At 38.3% G+C, this 22,093-nt stretch overlaps 1 protein-coding gene across 2 annotated transcripts in view; it reads right to left on the reverse strand.

Annotated features, from left to right (window-relative positions):
• The window catches only part of LOC106874950 (DNA-dependent protein kinase catalytic subunit), a 187,811-nt gene that overhangs the window by 35,244 nt on the left and 130,474 nt on the right, over nucleotides 1-22,093 (reverse strand). For both annotated transcript variants that reach the window (XM_089352834.1, XM_089352835.1), the window contains exons 68-76: nucleotides 21,167-21,293; nucleotides 19,554-19,692; nucleotides 17,546-17,602; nucleotides 10,401-10,508; nucleotides 8,930-9,058; nucleotides 6,562-6,660; nucleotides 4,290-4,398; nucleotides 3,444-3,555; nucleotides 1,045-1,231 (exon numbers count right to left, since the gene is read on the reverse strand). In XM_089352834.1, coding sequence (XP_089208960.1) covers nucleotides 1,045-1,231; nucleotides 3,444-3,555; nucleotides 4,290-4,398; nucleotides 6,562-6,660; nucleotides 8,930-9,058; nucleotides 10,401-10,508; nucleotides 17,546-17,602; nucleotides 19,554-19,692; nucleotides 21,167-21,293 — 1,067 coding nt within the window. The remainder of the gene's footprint in view (nucleotides 1-1,044; nucleotides 1,232-3,443; nucleotides 3,556-4,289; nucleotides 4,399-6,561; nucleotides 6,661-8,929; nucleotides 9,059-10,400; nucleotides 10,509-17,545; nucleotides 17,603-19,553; nucleotides 19,693-21,166; nucleotides 21,294-22,093) is intronic.

Raw genomic sequence — 22,093 nt, forward strand, 5'->3', positions numbered from 1 at the left:
TAAAGAAGCGCTGATCTCTAACTGTGGAGGGTAGCTGTGTTAGAGGTAGACCCAAGAAGACATGGGATGAGGTAGTGAAGCATGATCTTTGAACTTTTGGACTCACAGAGGCAATGACTTTAGTGATATGCTATGCTTGAGAAGACCTGACAAGCTAAGTGAAATCACTGTTGTGGCCAATGCTGGTATCATATAACTTGCACCCATACCAGTGGCATGTAAAAAGCACCTTACAAGTGTTGGGCCTCACAGAGGCAAAGTGGTCGATGCTGGTGGTACATGAAAAGCACCTTACAGAGGCAATGATGAATGACCGAGACCTTTGGCAATATGCTGTGCATGAGAAGAAGACCCATCAAGCCAAGTAAAATCAGTCATGGCAGATACTGGTGTCATGCAAATGGCACCCATGCTGGTGGCACATAAAAACACCCATTACACACTCGGAGTGGTTGGCATTAGAAAGGGCATCCAGCCATAGAAACCATGCCAAATCAGACTGGAGTCTAGTGCAGCTTTCCAACTTGCCAGCTCTGGTCAAATTGTCCAACCTATGCCAGCATGGACAACAGATGATGATGATGATGATGATTTTCCTACTTTGGCAGGGATTGGATAGATGCATCTATCTAACCCAAATTGTTTTATAGTTGAATTCACTCTTTGGCACTAGCCACTTTATCATGAATAAAATTTGGTAGAAACAATATAGAAAAATTTTGGTCTTTAATAATTCTTTTGTTTTACTTTTTAGCTGAATCAGTTGGCTTGTAAACAGGGTTAGATATTATAATTAATGTAGTCTTTAAGGCAGTGAGCTTGCAGAATTGTTAGCATGCCAAACAAAATGCTTAGTGGCATTTCATCTGTCTGTATGTTCTGAGTTCAAATTCCAGCAAAGTTGACTTGACCTTTAATCCTTTTGGGGTTGATAAAATAAGCCCAAATTTATACTTCATCAGTTTTTTTTTTCATCTCAAAAATTATCTTACGTTATATGTAGATAAAGCTTATATATTAAGTATATAATAAACACAAACTTACTCCGGAAATTTTTTTCAGTATTGTTCGAGCCAGTTTAAAATTATTTTGCTCACAACAGCTTTCAGCCCTTAATAGTTGCAGAGTCAACTTGAATTCTTTTGGGAAATAATTACCATCATTGGTATCCATAGCATCACTATATTTAGGTTTATTTCGTTCAATAGTGATTTGATCAATATAAGTCAGTCTGAAGATTAAAAGTATGAAATAGAAAATTATAATATTCTAATTATTGAACAGCATTTCATATAAAATTTCGTATGAAGATGAAGTTACACCAATTATTGAAAATGGGATAGATTGTGTAACTTTTGCCTCTCAGGAGATATCTTTCAAGAATAAGATGTCAGAGATGAATTGTTTGCTGTTAATGAGTCACTGCATAGCACCTTCAGCAAATGTCTTCTACAATAGCCTTGGGTTGACCAAAGCCTTGTGAGTGGGTTGTAAACAGGGAAACTGAAAGAACCTTGTCATATATATATATATATATATATATATATAGGTTTATTATATATATATATATATATATATATATATATATATAGGTTTATTATATATATATATATATATATATATATATATATAGGTTTATTATATATATATATATATATATATATATATATATAGGTTTATTATATATATATATATATATATATATATATATATAGGTTTATTATATATATATATATATATATATATAGGTTTATTATATATATATATATATATATATATAGGTTTATTATATATATATATATATATATATATATAGGTTTATTATATATATATATATATATATATATATATATATAGGTTTATTATATATATATATATATATATATATATATATAGGTTTATTATATATATATATATATATATATATATAGGTTTATTATATATATATATATATATATATATATAGGTTTATTATATATATATATATATAGGTTTATTATATATATATATATATATATATATATATATATATATATATATATATATATCAATATATATATATCAATCAAAATAAGCAACAAGGTTATCCAGAGGTAATGCAGTACGATTGTTTCAAGCAACTGCATTTAATTGAACGAACAATGCACTCATTACATCAATTTAAATGCAGAGCAATCCTCAGCTGCATAAAAAACATAGAATTAAATTAAAGCAGATGGACACGTTAGTATACTTTTACCTAAAACCTCCAAGAAGGTAAGGAGACAAAGAACATGCTGTCTTCAGCTTAGAAGCTGAAGTGAAGATAGCATGTTCTTTGTCTATCTCCTTACCTTCTTGGAGGTTTTAGGTAAAAGTTTACTAACGTGTCTATCTGCTTTAATTTAATTTAATTCTATGTCTTTATGCAGCTGAGGATTGCTCTGCATTTAAATTGATGTAATGGTTGCATTGTTCAATTAAATGGAGTTGCTTGAAACGATCATACTGTATTACCTCTGGATATCCTTGTTGCTTATTTTGATTTTAATATCACTTTATTTTGAAATTGTATTGATAATACATTATTAATTCAAAAGAATGTGAATAAATAAGCATTATATTTGACAGAGTTACCTGAATGCCGAAGGGTTAATGCAGTCTCTATTAACATTCAAACATTTCTACAGTGATTTTAATCCAGAAACAAATGAATCTTGTAGATATCTTGTAGAAGATATAATATAGATATAGATAATCGTGGCCATTGCTGGTAGTATGATCTTTGAATGTCGGGCCTCACAGAGGCGACAACAAGAGACCAAGGTTTTTGATGACATGCTGCGCTTGAGAAGGCTCATCAAACCAGGTGAAATCATAGTTGGGGCCATCACCTGTGTCATGCATATGACATCCATGAAATCGTAGTTGTGGCTGTTGCCAGTGTCATGTAAAAAGTATTCATTACACTCTTGGAGGGGTTGGTGTTAAGAAGGACATCAACCATAGAAACCATGCTAAATAAAACTGGAACCTGGTGCAGCCCTCTGGCTTACTGGTTCCTGTCAAGCCATCTAACTTGTGCCAGCATGGAAAGCGGTCGTTAACTGATGATGAAGATGTATGTGTGTGTCAAGAAGTTTATTAAGCAACCACATGGTTCCAGTCTCAATGTGACCCCATCAGCATGTCTTCAACAATAGCTTATAATGGCTTGTGAGTGAAACCCATTGGAGTCCCATTTCATGTGGAAGCCCATTGTGTGTGTGTGCATGCGCACATGTGCTTATCTCTCACCAGCTGCCAACCAGCATTGCTTTGTTTACACACCCTTGTAACTTTCTGGTTTGGCAAAAAGAAACTGGTAGAATGAGAGTAAATCCAATGACTAAAATAAGTAAAAGTAAAATAAATAAAATGGGGAACAGAAAATAAGCATTTTAAAGATAAAATAATATTCTTACCTGTTAGTTATTACATCGTCCCATACTTTCACAGGATCTTCCAAGAGGCTAGGAGTTTGCTTTTCCCAACAATTAAACAATTGGTTAATTGAAGAGCAAGACTTTATCTTCTCTGTTGTCAAAAGTAAATGAGAAGTAGATATATATATATATATATATATATATATATATATATAAACACACACACACACACACACATGTAAAATATAAAGAAAGAATAAAGGTATAAAATGAATATATCTATTTTACCAGGTGATATCCATATAATGATGAACATTTAGCAGCCTTTATCATATAAAAACAATTTATTTTGTGTATAATGAATAATAAATTATTTTACATGCCTGTATCTATGGATATAATTTAAATTACATAATATAGTTGCATAATTTATAAATTAATACAGGTAAAAAAGCTTGCTCATCAGGTCAAAGAATATCATAGTTTCTTTCATTCATTAACTCAATACATATATATATATACAGGGTGTGTACGATATTTGAGGATAGATTTATGTTTGTAAAAAAACAGATATCTAACAACAAATTTTATCATAAAGCCATCAAATTGTGGGGAATGTAATCCAATTACATTGACTCCAGTGCTCAATTGGTATTTATTTTATCAACCCCAATAGGATGGAAAGCAAGTTCAGCACAATTTGAACTTGGAACTTACGGATGGATAAAATGCCACTAAGCATTTTGCACAGTGTGTTAACGATTGTGCCAGCTTACTGCCTTAAATAGCATAATTTAATATTAACAGTTTAATTTAACAACCACTTTGATTTAGTTTTTAGTTTAATTTAATTTTTAGTCTAATTTAACATTCAAAACCCTCTACCTTTATTCTTGAAGAAAGACAGAAAGTTCTCTATTTCTGATAGAACTTGCAGGTTTTGCAGAAGATATTTACGTCGTGACTTCATAAGTATATCAGTGTTTGACCATTCCTGTAAAGATATAAGAAGTATTTAAATGGTACAATTATTAATTTATTGCAAAATGATTCTATTTTCTTTATTTATTTTAACCGATTTTATCATTTGGTTGAACAGTGGTATAAAAATTTAAATCACATATGGATGAGTGGTTAAGAAGTTTACTTTGCAGCTATATAGTTACAGATTCAATTTCACCTTAAGGCACCTTGGCAAATGTCTTCCACCAAAGACTTTGGTCAAGCTAGGTGACTAAGATGGTAGATGTAATTCATTACTCAGTTTAAACCACTACTTGGCACCTTGGATGCTTTCAATGTAGTTCCCTTTCTTGCAGGCATTTAGGCCAAGTTTCTGGTTTGAGGATAGCTTTCTCCCTCCCACCTACAAGTCTTAGAGGCTCAGCTTTTCCTTCTGCCTTCTTCAAGTTAAGATTTTGATGGTGCTGAGAACTTTCTTTTAGACTGAATTCAGCTGGTTGAGTATGTTATGTGAAGCATTAAGCTAGTATAAGTAAATGTACTTTTGAATAAGAGTATGTATGATAGAATACATAATTATTTATGATTAAGGAAACCATGTACATTACCTTGTTCATGTCCTAAACCTGATTAATACTTATGAAATTAAAAACTCTATCATATACATTAGTATATGTAATATTTATATATGTGTAATTATTTATACTTAAACATTGGATGTATTTGAAAACTAATATCTTTTGAATTAGAAGAGTAACTCTTATATATTTTTATACCAACATCATGTCAATGTTCACTTTTTCATGCTTGCATGGGTCAGATGAAATTCATTGAGGAAAATTTTTTTCAGCCAGATGTCCTCCCTGTTGCCAAGCAAAATCATATTTTTCCAAGGTCACATGTCTTTGACAGACAACTAGATACGAATGAAGCTTGTTTTTTTTTGTTACAACCACCATGAATTACCAAGATAAAGGCATATACACACATGTGTATGTGTGTTCTGATCTCTAACTGTGGAGGGAACCTGCAGAAGAAGTAGATGTGAGATGAGGTAATGAAGCATGATCTTCGAACGTGGGGACTTACAGAGGCAATGACAAGTGATCATGACCTTTGGTAATTTCCTGTGCTTGAGAAGACTCAACAAGCCAAGTGAAATTGTAGTTGTGGCCAATACCAGTGACACATTACAGTATCCATACTGGTGATACGTAAAAACACCCATGCTGGTGACACATAAGAGGCACACACCACACTCTCGGAGTGGTTGGTGTTTGGAAGAGCATCCAGCTGTAGAAACCAAGTGAAATTCAGACTGGAACCTGGTGTAATGCTCTGGTTTACCAGTTCCAATCAAGCCATATAACCCATTCCAGCATGGAAAGCAGACATTAAATGATGAAGATGATGATATATATATATATCATCATCATCATTTAACAATCGCTTTTCATGCTGGTATAGGTTGGATGGTTTGACAGGGGCTGGTTAGGCAGAAGACTGCACCAGGCTTCCCTGTCTGTTTTGACAAGGTTTTTACAGCTGGATACCCTTCCTAACAACAACTAGCTTAAATATTTTCACTGCATCAACCAAACTATCAGATGTCATACACTGCTGGTCACAATGTGTCTCCTCACATTGTTGTAGCCTACAAATAATGCCACCTCGCTGGCTAGGTGGCAGGCCAACATTCCCCCTGGATAGGATGCCAACCCATTGCAGGTTTACTCTTTTACAGCACAATGGACTGGAGAAACATGAAATGAAGTGTTTGGATCAAAAACGCAACACACTGCCCTGTCCAGAGATCAAAGCCATGCTCTTGCGTTTGTGAGTGCAACACCCTAACCACTATGTCACACAACAGATTTCTTTCAGTTTCTGTAACCCAAATCCATTTACAAGGCTTTGGTCAGCCTGGAGCTATAGTAGAAGATGCTTGCCCAAGGTAACGAAAGCATGTCATTGGGAAATAAGCTTCTTAATCAACACCTAGTCTGTGCCCATAACATACTTTATTTGATAGTAAAATTTTGTTCTGGATAGAACAGTAAATACGTAACTAACACTTTTCTATATAAATTATGATTCTTTTTCTCTGAATATAAGTAGTTCAATATTTCTTACAGAAGTAAAAGTATCTAGATATTCTAATGAAAACACATGTAAAATGAAATTTTTGACTCACCAGTAGAAACTGCTGAATAGCGTTATTAATGTAAATCAAAGCTCTGTCATAATTCTCTTGCCATAGAAACATCAAAGAGAGTTCTTTGGAAAACTGATGCTGTTTAAAAATAAGAATAACTAGATTTGTAGAACAAGCTGAAAAGAATTCATTATAATACTGTAGTATCAAATTATAATACAAGTACAATATCAACTTTCGGGACACTGCAATTCTGGAACTTATAAACCACAGTAACTTACCCTAATGTACAGGTACATCGTTGTTGTGTCATCACCATCATTATTTAATGTCTGTTTTCCAAGCTAGCATGGGTAAGATAGTTTGATTGGAGCTGGTAAGCAGAAGAGCTGCCCCAGGCTTCAGTCTGTTTTGGCTTGGTTTCTTTGACTGAATGTCCTTCCTAATGCCAACCATTCCACAGAGTGTACCAGGTTTCTTCTACATGTCATGGGTGCCAGTTACATGCCACTGGCATGGGTGCCTTTTATGTTTCATTAACATGGATGCCTTTGGTGTGTATTTCATTCAATTATTTAAGTAAATTTAATGTTTGTTTAATTTAGAGTGCTTTGATCAAGGTCAACACCCAGATTATTGATTTGGAAAAAAAAGTCAGGGTGTGGCTGTGTGGTAAGAAGCCTGTTTGCCAACCACATGATTCCAGGTTCAGTCCCGCTGTATGGCACCTTGGGCAAGTGTCTTCTATTATAGCCTTGGGCTGACTAAAGCCTTTTAAGAGAATTAGATAGATGGAAACTGAAAGAAACCCATTGGATCATCATCATCGTTTAATGTCTGTTGTTGATGCTGGTATGGGTTGGATGGTCTGACCAAGCTGGTAAGCTGAGGGGCTACACCAGACTCCAGTCTGACTTGGTATGGTTTCTACAGCTGGGTGCCCTTCCTAAGGCCAACCACTCTAAGAATGTAATGAGTGCTTTTGCATGCTGCCAGTTGTGTGACACCAGTATCTGCCAGGACTACGATTTCACTTGGTTTGATGGGTCTTCTTCTCAAGCACAGCATATTGCCAAAGGTCTTGGTCATTTTTCATCGACTCTGTGAGGCCAAGAGCTTGAAATGTGGTTTTTACATACCACCAGCATGGCTGCTAGTTACGTGGCACTGGCACTGGCCACATTGCTTCTGTGAGGTCCAATGCACGAAAGGTGCTTTTTACATGCCACTGAGATGGGTGCCAGTTACATGACACAGACAATGGCCATGACTATGATTTCACTTTGCTTGACAGGTCTTCTCAAGCACATCATGTTGTCAAAGGTCTCAGTCACAAGTCATCACCTCCATAAGGTCCAACGTTCAAAGATATGCTTCACTATTTTGTCTCATGTCTTCCTCAGTCTCCTAACCCTTCCACAGCTTCCCTCCAATGCTGGAGATCGGCACTTCTTCAGACAGCTGTCCACATTCCTCACACAACCATACCATTGCAGATGTCTCTCTTGCATACCAGATCTGATGCCTGTTATGTCTAACTTTTCTCTCAAAATGCTTATACTCTGTTGTACATGCACACTGACATTGCACATCCATATTAGCTTCATTTCTTTCAAGCCTACGCATGTCCTCGGCAGCCACAACTCATTTTTCACTGCCATGTAGCATGACTGTTCACACCCAGGTATAATACAATCTGCCTTTCACTCTGGGGGAGAACATATCCATGCCTGCTATTGACTTGGTCACTTAGATAACAGAAGTTGTCAACTACTTTTAGCTTTTTCCCTTGGCGTTTGATGGAGTCTTTTTTCTGTACATCTTTAGTGTTAATTGTACCTGTGTACCTTCCACACACAAAAGCTAGTTTCCCTGTTAACCTTCTGATATTGCATCTGTGGATGTGGTTATTTTTGTATGTCTGTATGATAAGTGATTGAGATGTTTAGCAATTTGCTGTGCTTGAGAAGACCCATCAAGCCAAGTGAAATCATAGACACAGCTGGTGCCAGTGACATGTATAAGGCAACCACTACACTCTTGGAGTGGTTGGCATTAGGAAGGGCATCCAACTGTTGAAATAATGCCAGATCAGACTGAAACCTGGTACAGCTCTCTGGCTTACCATTTCTGTTCAAACCGTCTAACCCATGCCAGCATGGAAAGTGGACACTAGATGATGATGATGATGATGATGATGTATATGTTATATTTTATGCATATTTTAAAATCAAGTGTTGATGACACACACTCAGAAGACAGGTGTAAAACAAATAAAAACCAGATGCCAATTAAGGATTGGAAAATGAAGAGAGAGTATTTTTTATGTCTGAACATGAAGTTATAGTGAGACATGCAAAGCATCTCATCCAACCAGTAGTTAATTGTGTGCAAAAAAAGCATTTACCTCTAAAATGTTAGACTTAAAAGGTGATTTGAGAGCATTGTCAATAAATTTCAGAAACTCTGTCTGGTTTACGTCTTGCTGTTGCATTAATTTCAATTTAGATTGAATAAGAGGCTGCAGGTAGTTTTCCTGAAATATCAAAGTAAAGATGATTTAGAAACTCTGAATAAATAGAAATATTAACTCAATTATATATAAATAATTATATATAAAACACAATATTGACAATAAGGATTTCTTTTGGTTAGGCTTATGAAAAGATTATTTTGAAAGGTAGATGGATAAAAGAGATGAATTCAGCTTTCAAAAAAATAAATTTCAAAGATGACTGAGTCTAGCAGAATCAGAACTCTGATTTCTGTATGTCTTCATGACAAGTGACGAGGTATTTAATTTGATGCTTCAGAGATTGAAGCATCAAATTAAATGTGGTAGAGTGAATAAGGAGGTATTTCTATGGTCTGTGATATGTGTGCTTAGAAAAAGTTTCTAAAGTACACACTCTCACACATATACATAGAAGTTCAGAAGAATTTTCACGTCAAGTTTTAATGCCTTGATATGATGAACAATTAGCAGAAGTAAACATTGTTGTAAGGGGCTGACAAATTAATTTAAAACCATTTGAAATGCTTGTGGAGCTTGAAAATTTTGGTTGAAAACTGTAGGTAAATTTTATATACATAATTTATAAAAGGAGGGAATACAAACTTACTGTGTTTATACAGTATTATAGTTACTGCAACATATACGGTCACATAATTTGATGGAACAAAAACTGAAAGAAGACCCTCTGTGTGTGTGTGTGCACGTGTGTTTCTGTGTTTGTATATCCTTGTCTTGACGTGGCATGATAGTTGGAAATGTTTTTATTTCTTTGCAAGTGGTGTCATTTATTTCCAATCTTCTGTAAAACATGTTTGGCTATGAGGAAATATTACCTAGCTTGGAAACAGATAAGGGTTGGTAACAGGAAGGGTGGCTATCCATGAAAAAAAAACCTGTGTCAATGAATTCTGTCTGACTAATGTCTTTCAGGGCTCTATCTAATGCTTCCAAAGCTCTGTATTTATGAAACTGTGTATTTTTTTATGTAACGGTCAAAAGAATACGAATCCATATCTTCAACATACATGCACGTATTGAACGTACGTTCAGCGTGTTGGTATGTATAATTCATCATAACATTTACGTAGCCTGAATTAAGAGTTATGCATGCATGGTGATAAATACTTATAATTAAGTTATAAGTGACGAGATTATCAGCATAGCGTTTTACTTAAGAAATAATATTTGTTATACCGCACAATTGAAAACATTAAAAATAAGATATAGCATTAACCCCCCGACCGTCACATAAAACATCTAACCCAAGTTATGAATGAATAAATAAAACTGAACATTAGTTCAATTATTACAGTTATCGTTTTAAAATACTACAATTGGCCACATTATGAGAGACTGTTCTTACTTGATTGAAAGAATTATCCAAAACTTTGGTAAAATCATCATTTTCTGGATCTATACCATGTACACACTCTTTTTCCACTTTGTCCCATCTGCTCAAATTTTCCAGACACTACAAAAGAGATTTAAGATTTCCATTTTGAAATATGCAATTGACATGGAGATTTCAACAATTACTTTTAATTAATTTGATAGAATATGGAAGAATAGCAAAAATTGTACTTTATGGAACTGAAGAAACAAAACAGTCAAAATGTTGCAATGTATTTGTTATATGGACTGTTAGATATGTAATTCGTCTGACGTTCCGTGTGTCATGTGGTTCGTCTGAGTTCATTGTTTCATTGTTGTTGTCTTGTGGGACTGTCGTAGTAAAATGTCATTGATATATATATGGCGGACATGACTTTTGTTTATTCATAACGAACATTGGGTGAGTGCGTTCTTTGTATGTAATTGAACAATAAATGTAATAATTAAATTGTATAACTCGTTATGTTATCTCTGCGAGTCAGTCCGAGGGAAACATAACAGAGTTTATTGGCGTCGCCGGTAGGATACATGCTTACTTTACCGTAAAATTATTCATCGTAATAACAATGGCTGAAAAACAGACAGTAGAACTTATTAAATTGTTTAGGGAACAAATGGACAAGCAAATGCAACAACATCAGAGAGATATGGACGCTCTGTTAAAACTGTTTGGTGCTCGACAAGTTGAAGGTGATTCTAGTGGCTATTTTTCAGCTGCTTCAACAACAGTGTCGATTCCACCATTTACTGCATTTGATTCAGCGACAGAACTATGGCCTGATTACTGGTCAAGATTCCGTACGTTTGTGGCTGCTAATGCTGTACCTGAAAAACGCATGGCACAAGTGTTCCTGACCAATCAGACTGCTACTGTTTACAAACAACTTGCTAATCTGGCTACCCAACAAAATCCGCCTAAAGATATCAACAACTTGATAATGGACGAAATCGTTGACTTCATGAAGGAACAGTTCGACCCTAAACTTTTCATTGTGAGAGAGCGTTTCAAGTTTTGGAGTGATATGCAGCGGAAGCCAGGCGAAACTCTCCAGGAGCTGGCAGCACGTATACGCCAGGATGCAGCTACCTGTGATTTTCCAGCGATCACCAACCCACAGGATGAAGCTCTGAGACAGAGATTCATATGTTCGGTTAACAATGAAGCGGTTCTGAAGGCGCTTTTTAAGATAAAAGACTCAGAACTAGATTTTGCCCGTGCTGTCCAGGTTGCCATTGAGACTGAAGACGCAGCAAAGGTTGCAAAAGAAACTGTATACGGTTCCAAAACCAAGCAGGTGTACAAGGTCCAGCAGAACAGGAATAAGAGTCCTCAAAAGAAACATCAGCAGTCTTATTCCACAAACCAGGAGAAATGCTACCGATGTGGAAAGGCCCACAAAGCAACAGACTGTCCTTTCAGGGAAACCAAATGTCATTTTTGTGATAAAAAGGGTCATTTGCAAGCGGTGTGTAGGAAAAAACAACATCAGCAACGCAATGGCCATTCACAAACTCCCGTGAAAAGAATCACAAAAGCTGAGCTAGTCAAGGCGATCCTAGGTGAAGTTTCCCGAGACACTCACAGTTTAATTGTGCCAGTAACAATCCAGAACAGACTGTTCACAATGGAATTGGACACTGCTACTACAGGCAATTTTGTTTCCTTGTCAGTCTGGAAACAACTTGGAAGACCAAAGCTGCAAGATGTCAAGCATCGCTATGAATCTGCCAGCAAGCACAACCTGCCTGTTCTAGGAACTTTCATGGGCCAAACCAAGGATCCAACAACTGGTAAGCAGGATCTTATACCTTACATAGTCACCAAGATCTCTGATCTTAATTTGCTGGGTCGGAATGCTATCCAGACTCTGGGAATTTCCGTAGACACTGCTCTAGGTTTGAAAAGCATAGACAGCCAAGCTAAGAGGGAAGGTGCAGAAGGGATGTATCCAAAGACCTCAAGCGAGCCCTATGTTTCCCTGCAGCAAGATTGTAACAACATGTGTGATGAATTTCCAGATCTTTTCAAGCAAGAATTGGGATGTCTCAAGAACTTTGAACTGGAAGTGAAGTTCAAATCGGACGCAACACCAGTCTTTCACAAGGCACGTCCGGTCCCATTTGCTCTTCGTGATGACCTGGCCAAAGGTTACGAAGAAGGCATCGCCAAGGGAATCTGGAAGCCTGTTCAATTCAATGAATACGGAACGCCAGTGGTACCGATTCGTAAAGCACACGCTTCAAGCAACCTGAAGCCCAAACTACGGATTTGTGGTGACTACTCTGTGGGAATTAATGACCAACTTGCTGATCACCGTCATCCAATGCCACTCCCTGCTGAACTGATGCAGAAACTCGGAGGTGGATTCGGATATACAAAGATAGACCTTGCTGATGCCTATAATCAGATCAAACTGGCTCCAGAAAGTCAACGCAGACTCGCACTCAGCACTCACCGTGGAGTACTCCTGCAACAACGACTCCCTTTCGGAATCAAGTCAGCACCTGGTTACTTTCAGGAGATCATGGAAAACCTGACCCATGATCTACCTGGAGTGGCCGTCTTCCAGGATGACATGCTCGTCAGTGGGAAAAATGCAAACAGTCACTTAAACAACCTAAAGTGTCTGCTCACACGTCTAAGCGACAATGGACTCAGATGTCGCCGTGAAAAGTGCCAGTTTGCACTACCCAGTGTAGAATACCTTGGACACATTTTGTCGACTGAGGGGATCACTAAGGGATCCAAAGTCGAAGCAGTCTTAAAGATGCCATCTCCAACGAACGAATCAAGCTTGAAATCTTTCCTAGGTTCAGTTCAGTTTTATGGAAAGTTTATCCCAAACTTAGCCAGTATAGCAGAGCCACTCTATTGCCTTACGAAAAAGTCAACTATTTGGAAGTGGGGAGATGAGGAACAGTCAGTTTTTGATCACTTGAAAAATGTACTTTCATCAAGTCAAGTTCTGATACACTTCGATCCAAACAAAACTTTGGGACTGGCTTGTGACGCATCAAACGTTGGTATTGGAGCAGTCCTGTTTCACCGCTATCCTGATGGAAGCGAGCGCCCTATATCCAATATGTCCAAGACTCTCACTTCTGCACAGCGTAACTACAGTCAAATTCAAAAGGAAGCCCTAGCTATCATATTTGGCTTGCAGAAGTTTTACCAGTATTTGTACGGTCGTAAATTCGTACTCGTGACTGACCACAAGCCACTGACATCACTATTCAGTCCGAGGAAAGGGACGCCACTTCTCGCTGCTAACAGACTAGCACGATGGGCCCTGTGGCTGAACCAGTTTGACTACACCATTGAATATCGGAAATCAGCAGATCATGGCAATGCTGATGCCCTCAGTCGTTTGCCATTCGGTGATGACAACGACTTTGACAGAAAGGAAAATGGTGAAGACATAGACATGGTGTGTGCCATCAAAGCTCTTAGTATTCAAGTCCAACCTGTGGATGCTAACGTCCTCCGTCAAGAGTCAGGGAAAGATCCAGTGATATCTACAGTGATGCGCTACGTCCGTGAAGGCTGGCCACCAAAGAACATGGAGATCAATGACGAAGTCAACAAGTTCCGTAAGTTATCAAACTCACTTAGTATCTGTCATGGATGCCTTATACATGGATCTAGAGTTGTGATTCCACATAGCTTGCAGCCAAAGATCCTCAATCTTCTGCATCTTGGACATTTTGGCATGGAACGCATGAAACAACTAGCAAGAACTGCTGTTTATTGGCCTGGTATCGATGCTGCTATAGAGATAGCCAGTCGACGATGTGATTCATGTAACGAACATCAAAGGCAGCCATCTAAGCCTCCAGTTCACCCATGGATGTTACCAGAAAAGCCGTGGAGCCGCTTACATCTGGACCATGCAATAAATTTTATGGGTAGAGATTGGCTGGTGATCACAGATGCTTATTCCAAGTACCCATGCATTCATCCTACTTCCTCCACGTCCTCCAAAGCCACTTTAAATCTGCTTGAGGAAGACTTTGCGCACTTCGGATTTCCTCACACATTGGTCACCGATAATGCACCAACTTTTACGTCTGAGGAGTTCCAGAGCTGGTGCAGAGAACGCGGGATCACACACCTGACAGGGGCACCTTACCACCCAGCTACCAACGGAGCAGCGGAACGTTTGGTGCAGACCTTCAAACAAGCTCTGAGGAAGTCTTCTCTTCCGCCAACACGAGCACTTCAAGAATTCTTGATGCAGTACCGGAGAACACCTACATCCTGTGGATTCTCTCCAAGTGAACTTTTGAATCACCGGCAGATACGAACAAGGATTGATTCTCTGCTGCCATCGCCAGTACACATTGCTCAAGGCAAACAGTCTAAGGAAGCACATAAGTCTCAGGTGACTCCAAGCTCGGCTGATGTCGCTAAAGTTACCAGGCAGTACAAGGCCGGAGATCCTGTGTATGCACTATACTATGGACCTCGCTGAGACAAAGATCCCCGATGGGTACCAGCAATCATTAAGAAGTCATTGGGTACTCGCTGCTTTAACGTGAAGGTCATACCTCATGGCCCGATGTGGAGACGACACTGGGAACAGCTGTGACCGCGGTACACAACTGAGGAAGACAATGAACCTGGTGATGCAGAAAACACTGTATTTGAATTTGCAACAGATCACCCGATGGAGATCTCGGAAACTGTGCCACTAACACAAAGACAAACCAGACCCAAGACCATGTTACCCGTTCCAGAGTATGGACCAGACAACCCAAGACGGTCCAAGAGAACCCGTAAAACCCAAGAGAGACTTTGCTGTTGATACTTCTTGTGTAGCATCAATTTCAGTGGGGAGGTGTTATATGGACTGTTAGATATGTAATTCGTCTGACGTTCCGTGTGTCATGTGGTTCGTCTGAGTTCATTGTTTCATTGTTGTTGTCTTGTGGGACTGTCGTAGTAAAATGTCATTGATATATATATGGCGGACATGACTTTTGTTTATTCATAACGAACATTGGGTGAGTGCGTTCTTTGTATGTAATTGAACAATAAATGTAATAATTAAATTGTATAACTCGTTATGTTATCTCTGCGAGTCAGTCCGAGGGAAACATAACAGTATTACTGCATTTTTTTTATTGTTCCTTCATTTCATAATTTTACTGTCTCAACTCTTTCCTTACCAAGCTTCTATTGAAATACATTGCCTTTATTTCAATTAATTTTCAAAGTAATAAAGAATTCAGTAAAAGAACTTTCTCATTATCAACCCTTTTCCAGTCTGAAATATTTTCATAAGCTTGTCCTAAACATCTACATTTGTTTTCAGACTTTTAGTTAGCCCTTGTTTCATACATTCTGAGTAATATAAAGCTTTCCCTTCATAAGTCCCAAGTCACGGTGAGGGTTGGAAATGAGTACAGCAATGAATTCCGGGTAGAGGTAGGGGTCCACCAAGGTTCCGTCCTCAGCCCCCTATTATTTACCATAGTCCTCCAGGCAATCACAGAGGAGTTCAAGACAGGTTGCCCCTGGGAGCTCCTCTATGCTGATGACCTTGCCCTAATTGCGGAGTCACTATCAGAACTAGAGGAGAAGTTTCAGGTGTGGAAGCAAGGTCTAGAATTGAAGGGCCTTAGAGTCAACCTAGCTAAAACCAAAATCCTAATAAGTAGGAAGGTAGATAAAACACAAACCCCTTCAGGTAGATGGCCCTGCTCAGTATGTAGAAAAGGAGTAGGTAGTAACTCTATAAGATGTACCCGGTGCAAGCTATGGACACATAAGAGGTGCAGCAACATCAAAGGCAGGTTAACTAGCAAGTTAGTTTTTGTTTGTGGCAGATGTTCAGGTGCAATAAAGACTGCAAACAAACAGGAAACAACTTCTATCTCATTCCAGGGTGAAAAACTAGAGGTAGTCGATAGCTTCCGCTATCTGGGCGACCAAGTTAGTAGTGGGGGTGGGTGTGCTGAAAGTGTAGCTGCTAGAATAAGAATAGCCTGGGCAAAGTTTAGAGAGCTCTTACCCCTGCTGGCGACAAAGGGACTCTCACTCAGAGTAAAAGGCAGACTGTATGACGCATGCGTACGAACAACCATGCTACATGGCAGTGAAACATGGGCTGTAACTGCTGAGGACATACGTAAGCTCGCAAGGAATGAAGCCAGTATGCTCCGTTGGATGTGTAATGTCAATGTGAATACCCGTCAGAGTGTAAGTATCTTGAGAGAAAAGCTGAACATTAGAAGCATCAATTGTGGCGTGCAAGAGAGACGATTGCGCTGGTATGGACATGTGGTGAGAATGGAGGAGGATAGCTGCGTGAAAAAGTGCCACACCCTAACAGTTGAGGGAACCCGTGGAAGAGGTAGGCCCAGGAAGACCTGGGCTGAGGTGGTGAGGCAAGACCTTCGTACATTGGGCCTCACCGAGGCGATGACTACGGACCGAGACCTTTGGAAATGGGCTGTGCGTGAGAAGACCCGGCAAGCCAAGTAAGATCGTTGCCAGTGCCCCTGGACTGGTTCTTGTGCGGTTGGCACATGAGATGCACCATTTTGAGTGTGGCCGTTGCCAGTACCGCCTGACTGGCTCCTGTAGGATTTTCGAGCGAGATCGTTGCCAGTGCCCCTGGACTGGCTTGTGCGGGTGGCACATAAAAGACACCATTTCGAGCGTGGCCGTTTTCGTGCGGGTGACACGTAAAAGCACCCACTACACTCTCTGAGTGGTTGGCGTTAGGAAGGGCATCCAGCTGTAGAAACTCTGCCAAATCAGACTGGAGCCTGGTGTTGCCATCCGGTTTCACCAGTCCTCAGTCAAATCGTCCAACCCATGCTAGCATGGAAAGCGGACGTTAAACGATGATGATGATGATGATGAATTGGAATGTGTATTATACATATGATACATGGAAATATGTCTGGTGTATCACATGTGATAAATAGGACAGGCAAGGAGCTTGTATCTTGTGAGATGTACAAGATAGGCAAAAACTGCCATGGAAATTAACGTGAAATTTAATAAATGGTTTTGATTAAATCAATTTAAAACAGGAAGTTTTGTACAACAGAACCTAAGGCAGTCTCAGGTTGATTGCTATCAAAAGGGTTAAATTTGAAACTCACCTGTATATAACAGTGGTGCCAAGTACAAATTTCATCCTTTGTGCTCAACTCAATAGCCTTAAAAATAAAAACCCAGAAAATATGAATATTTATTAAAAATATTGCTTTTGTAAGAATTGGAATATCACATGCCAACACATGATGATTAAGGTAAAAAAAATAAGCAATGTATTTGTGCATTGAAAGGTTAGCATTTCACAGTACATTAGAAATGTGCAGAGAACAGGGATGGACTGTCGAGTACTACCATCTGGCAGTGGGGGCTAGAGGCTTCATTGAAAGCAAAATGACAGCGCTATTCAAGAGAAGATATGCGTTTTCAAGCTCGGAACTGAGAAAACTGATAAGGAGGATACAAGAGGCGGTCGAAAAAGCCAGCTTCTATATATGGCTGAAGCGGGAAGACCAAATATGGCTTGAAAGTCATAACATGCCTAGGTGAGACAGGCTGACACTGAAGTGGCTTTGTGCCCTCCATTGTCAGTTAAAGTTTAGACAGTGTCATGTGACAACTTGCTGGGGCTGCCTACTGGACCCTAGCAGCGGGAAATTTAGACAGTGTCACGTGACAACTTGCTGGGGCAGCCTGCTGGAGCCTAGCAGTAGGTATAAAAAGGGGAATTTGACATGACAATCAGTTGGACGCTGACAATCGTTGATGCTGCATCGAAGAGGCCAGGGAATAGAAGAAAGAAGACACGCACCCAACACCAGAGCTGAAGACACCTCCGAAAGGGGGGGCCCCGCCACGTCAAAACGGTAGAGGAGTAGGGGACGAAACCGGACGTGGTTCCTCCTGATGATGTCTTCAGCTAACTGGATCCTAATCCACCAAGGGAAGGTATGTCGGAAGAAAGTAATTCAACAACGCGGGTTGATGAACCGTAAGACGTGTGGCCAGAACCTCCTGGAAAATAACCATAGCGAGGGACATTCCACAGTTGAATTAGAACAGTCACAAACAGTGAAAGAAGACACACACCCAACACCAGAGCTGAAGACACCTCCGAAAGGGGGTGGCCCCGCCACGTCAAAACGGTAGAGGAATAGGGGCCGAAACCGGACGTGGTTCCTCCTGATGATGTCTTGAGCTAACTGGATCCTATAAAGGAGCTGTTGTGGTAGCAGACCACGAAACATGGTTGAAATTCCTTCCTAGTACAGCCCTGAAAGCTGCTCTCTGTATTAACTCAACCTAAAGGAAAAAAAGTTTATATTCCAGTAGCATAAATCTAAAAATGCAATTATAAACATATTATAAACATGACAAAGGTGTGCAACCAATATGTAGCAGCCAAATTTCCCTTAAATCACATCCTACCATATTATAACTAAAAGTCTATGTAAACAGATGAAATGAGATTTTGGAAGCACAATATGTATGCACAAAACTGGCTTTCTCACACAAAAAAATCTCATTGACTGCATACCAGAGACTTTATATTCAATATTACCTTTAATTAAGGATATGATCTGTGAGAATTTTGACTGCATAGATTTCAGACAAATCTAAAACATGTAAAGGAAAGCTATTAAATTGCATAAAAATAAACAAACCTAATTTTTAATCTCCCTGCCATTTAATATATTTTATTTCATATATTCTCATTTTAATGATAGTAACTATATATTACTAAAATTACAAGGTAAAAGTTGTAGTTGAAAATTATGAGGAAAAGGTTATAGTTGAAAAAGTTCACTTGTGAGAGATTATTAGACTAAAGATCCTGGTTTTTGGTATGTTGAGAAGATTTAGTTTTGGTCTTGAAATTACTGTTACACAAAATTTCTATAGTTTGACTTACTTAGGAAGGGTGATAAAAGAAGAGTTTCCAATCACATGTATACATATTGCTGCATAATCACTATCATAATAAGATACTGAATAAATTTCAACTATCCAGGTTAATTCTTCTATTGCAAGTTTTTTTTTTGTGTTTTTGATCATTACTAAGGATATTAAACAAAAAGAAAAAAATATTCAATAATTTATATTTAAAATGATTACCGTAACATAGTGTTTAATAGCCTCTGAGTAATCACCACAAATTTCTGCTTCTATGGCCATCTTACTAACTTCTTGACAACCAACGTTATCTTTGAAAATGCCCAAAACTGAATCATATTCATTGATTGATTTATAAAGTCTGCATTAAAGAAATTCAATTCATATAATTAAAAGCAAGAAAGCAATAGAAAAATATTAAGAAAAAAAAAAGAAAGAAAAGAAACCATATTCAGTCAAATTTAAATTTACCGAAATCAAATGTGAACATAAATCATTTGATATAATTGTTTAGTGATATAAAGGACTTTCAAAGAAAGCTTACAACAGACCATCATCATACTTAAAGGATGATATGAATTGTAACTGTTTGATGCTATAGAAATTGGAAGATAGTCAGCTTACGAGGAGAGGATAAAAAAAAGGGGGGGGGGGAAAGGAACAAATAAAAAAACCCAGTTATTGCAAACTACAGTTCAAATCTGAAACCATAGATATGACACCTGTTGTTGGCACTCCGTCGCTTACGACGTCGAGGGTTCCAGTTGATCCGATCAACAGAACAGCCTGCTCATGAAATTAATGTGCAAGTGGCTGAGCACTCCACAGACACGTGTACTCTCAACGTAGTTCTCGGGGATATTCAGCGTGACACAGTGTGACAAGGCTGACCCTTTGAATTACAAGCATAACAGAAACAGGAAGTAAGAGTAAGAGAAAGTTGTGGCGAAAGAGTACAGCAGGGTTTGCCACCATCCCCTGCCGGAACCTCGTGGAACTTTAGGTGTTTTCACTCAATAAACACTCACAACGCCCGGTCTGGGAATCAAAATCGTGATCCTATGACCGCGAGTCCGCTTGCCCTAACCACTGGGCCATTGCACCTCCACTTATGATATCTATGATTAGTATTAAGGTCGAAAACTAGCTGAGAGATATGCAGTTCAAAACCAGTTACTATATTGTATTTATGGTTAAAACATTTCTAAACAACTGACTGCAGCTTGTTTGAAGTAGCTACCATGAAGTGGCATAATTCAACACTGGTAGTTTTGGCAGTTCTTAGTACAGAGTTCTATTCTACCAGTAGTAAAAGTTAGACTTAGGTCTGTTTGTTATGAGCCCAAGGATTCATAAGGCCAGGGTGTATAAGATTACACTCCTCCCAGAATAAGATGCTGATTTGTTACAGGGTTAAAATCTCAGCTATTGCTGGAACTCATTTGCAACTGAATGGACTGGACCAATGTGAAATGAAGTATTTTGTTCATGAACACAATGCACCGTCCAGTTTAGGAATTGAAGCTATGATCTTATGATTACATGTATGACACCCTAACTACTAGGTCATGTGCATTCACATAGGAAAAGTTACCTGTGATAAAGAATAAGCAGGTAGGTAGGTAGAGAAATAGATAGATAGATAGAGAGAGATTGAGATAGAGAGAGAGAGAGAGAGAGAGATAAAAAGAAAGAAAGACAAAGAGAGAGAGAGAGAGCTATGTGTTTCATTTGCTTCATGCCACAGATGTTAGAGATGAGTGAAACTACAGAAGTCTGTCAAAGGAAAATGTTGAAGAATAGTTATAGATCAGCTAAGACATAGAAAGACTTACTTGGCTAATTCCAACCAGGTTGAAACGTCAGTTGGTGGCGGGTTCAAATTCTGACGTGGCCTTTTCGCTTTACTGGGACGACAACTGTTCATGCCTTTAATTATTTGTTCTTCCAGTACAATTATTGCTGTTTTACAGAAGGAATAAATAAGAAAAATAAATAGTTTGGATGTAGTTATATCAAACAATACAGCAAGAAGTAAAATATTAAAATTAAATTTATGACATGCGCTTTCTTTTATTCTTTTAACTGTTTCAGTCATTTGTCTGTGGCCATGCTGGAGCACCACTTTAAGATTTATTTTACAAAAAAAAGTGTAAGATTCAGGGTGAGGGGTTTAGTTGATTTGATTAAAATCAAAACTTAAATGGTATTTATTTTATTAATCCAACAAAGATGATAATCAAAGACAATCCCCATGGGGTTTGAACTCAGAATATAAACACTGTCCACCTAGACTTCTCATCCCACTTACACTTCCTGTACTCCTGTCTCTGTATCCACTCACCTTGTATCTCGAGGGTCCACTTTGACACCACATTACTGCTATTTTTATCTTTTTTCCAGTTCCACTACAATCAATTCTGCTCTGTCTTCAATGACATAAATAACTGTATAGCACTGCTACAGCAAGAAACCTGTTTTCTCTCTCACTTCAATCCCTTATACCATATCATAAAGCTATTTCCTTCAATCAAAAGGAGATCTCAGTCTTGCAAGCTATATAGCAACCTCCCTATTGCTGGTGCTATGTAAAAAGCACCCAGTACAAGTTGGTGTTAGGAAGGGCTTGTCAGGGAACTAGAAGTTCTAATATACCGGATGCAAGGAAAAAATATCAGATGAAAAACTTGAGAAATGAGATGGACTGCTAAATGTAGTAGGTGGTTTCTGTTACTTAGGTGATTTAATTAGATAGTTGTAGT

Source organism: Octopus bimaculoides, chromosome 5, assembly GCF_046866305.1.
Source record: "Octopus bimaculoides isolate indiv1 chromosome 5, ASM4686630v1, whole genome shotgun sequence".
NCBI lineage: Eukaryota > Metazoa > Mollusca > Cephalopoda > Octopoda > Octopodidae > Octopus > Octopus bimaculoides.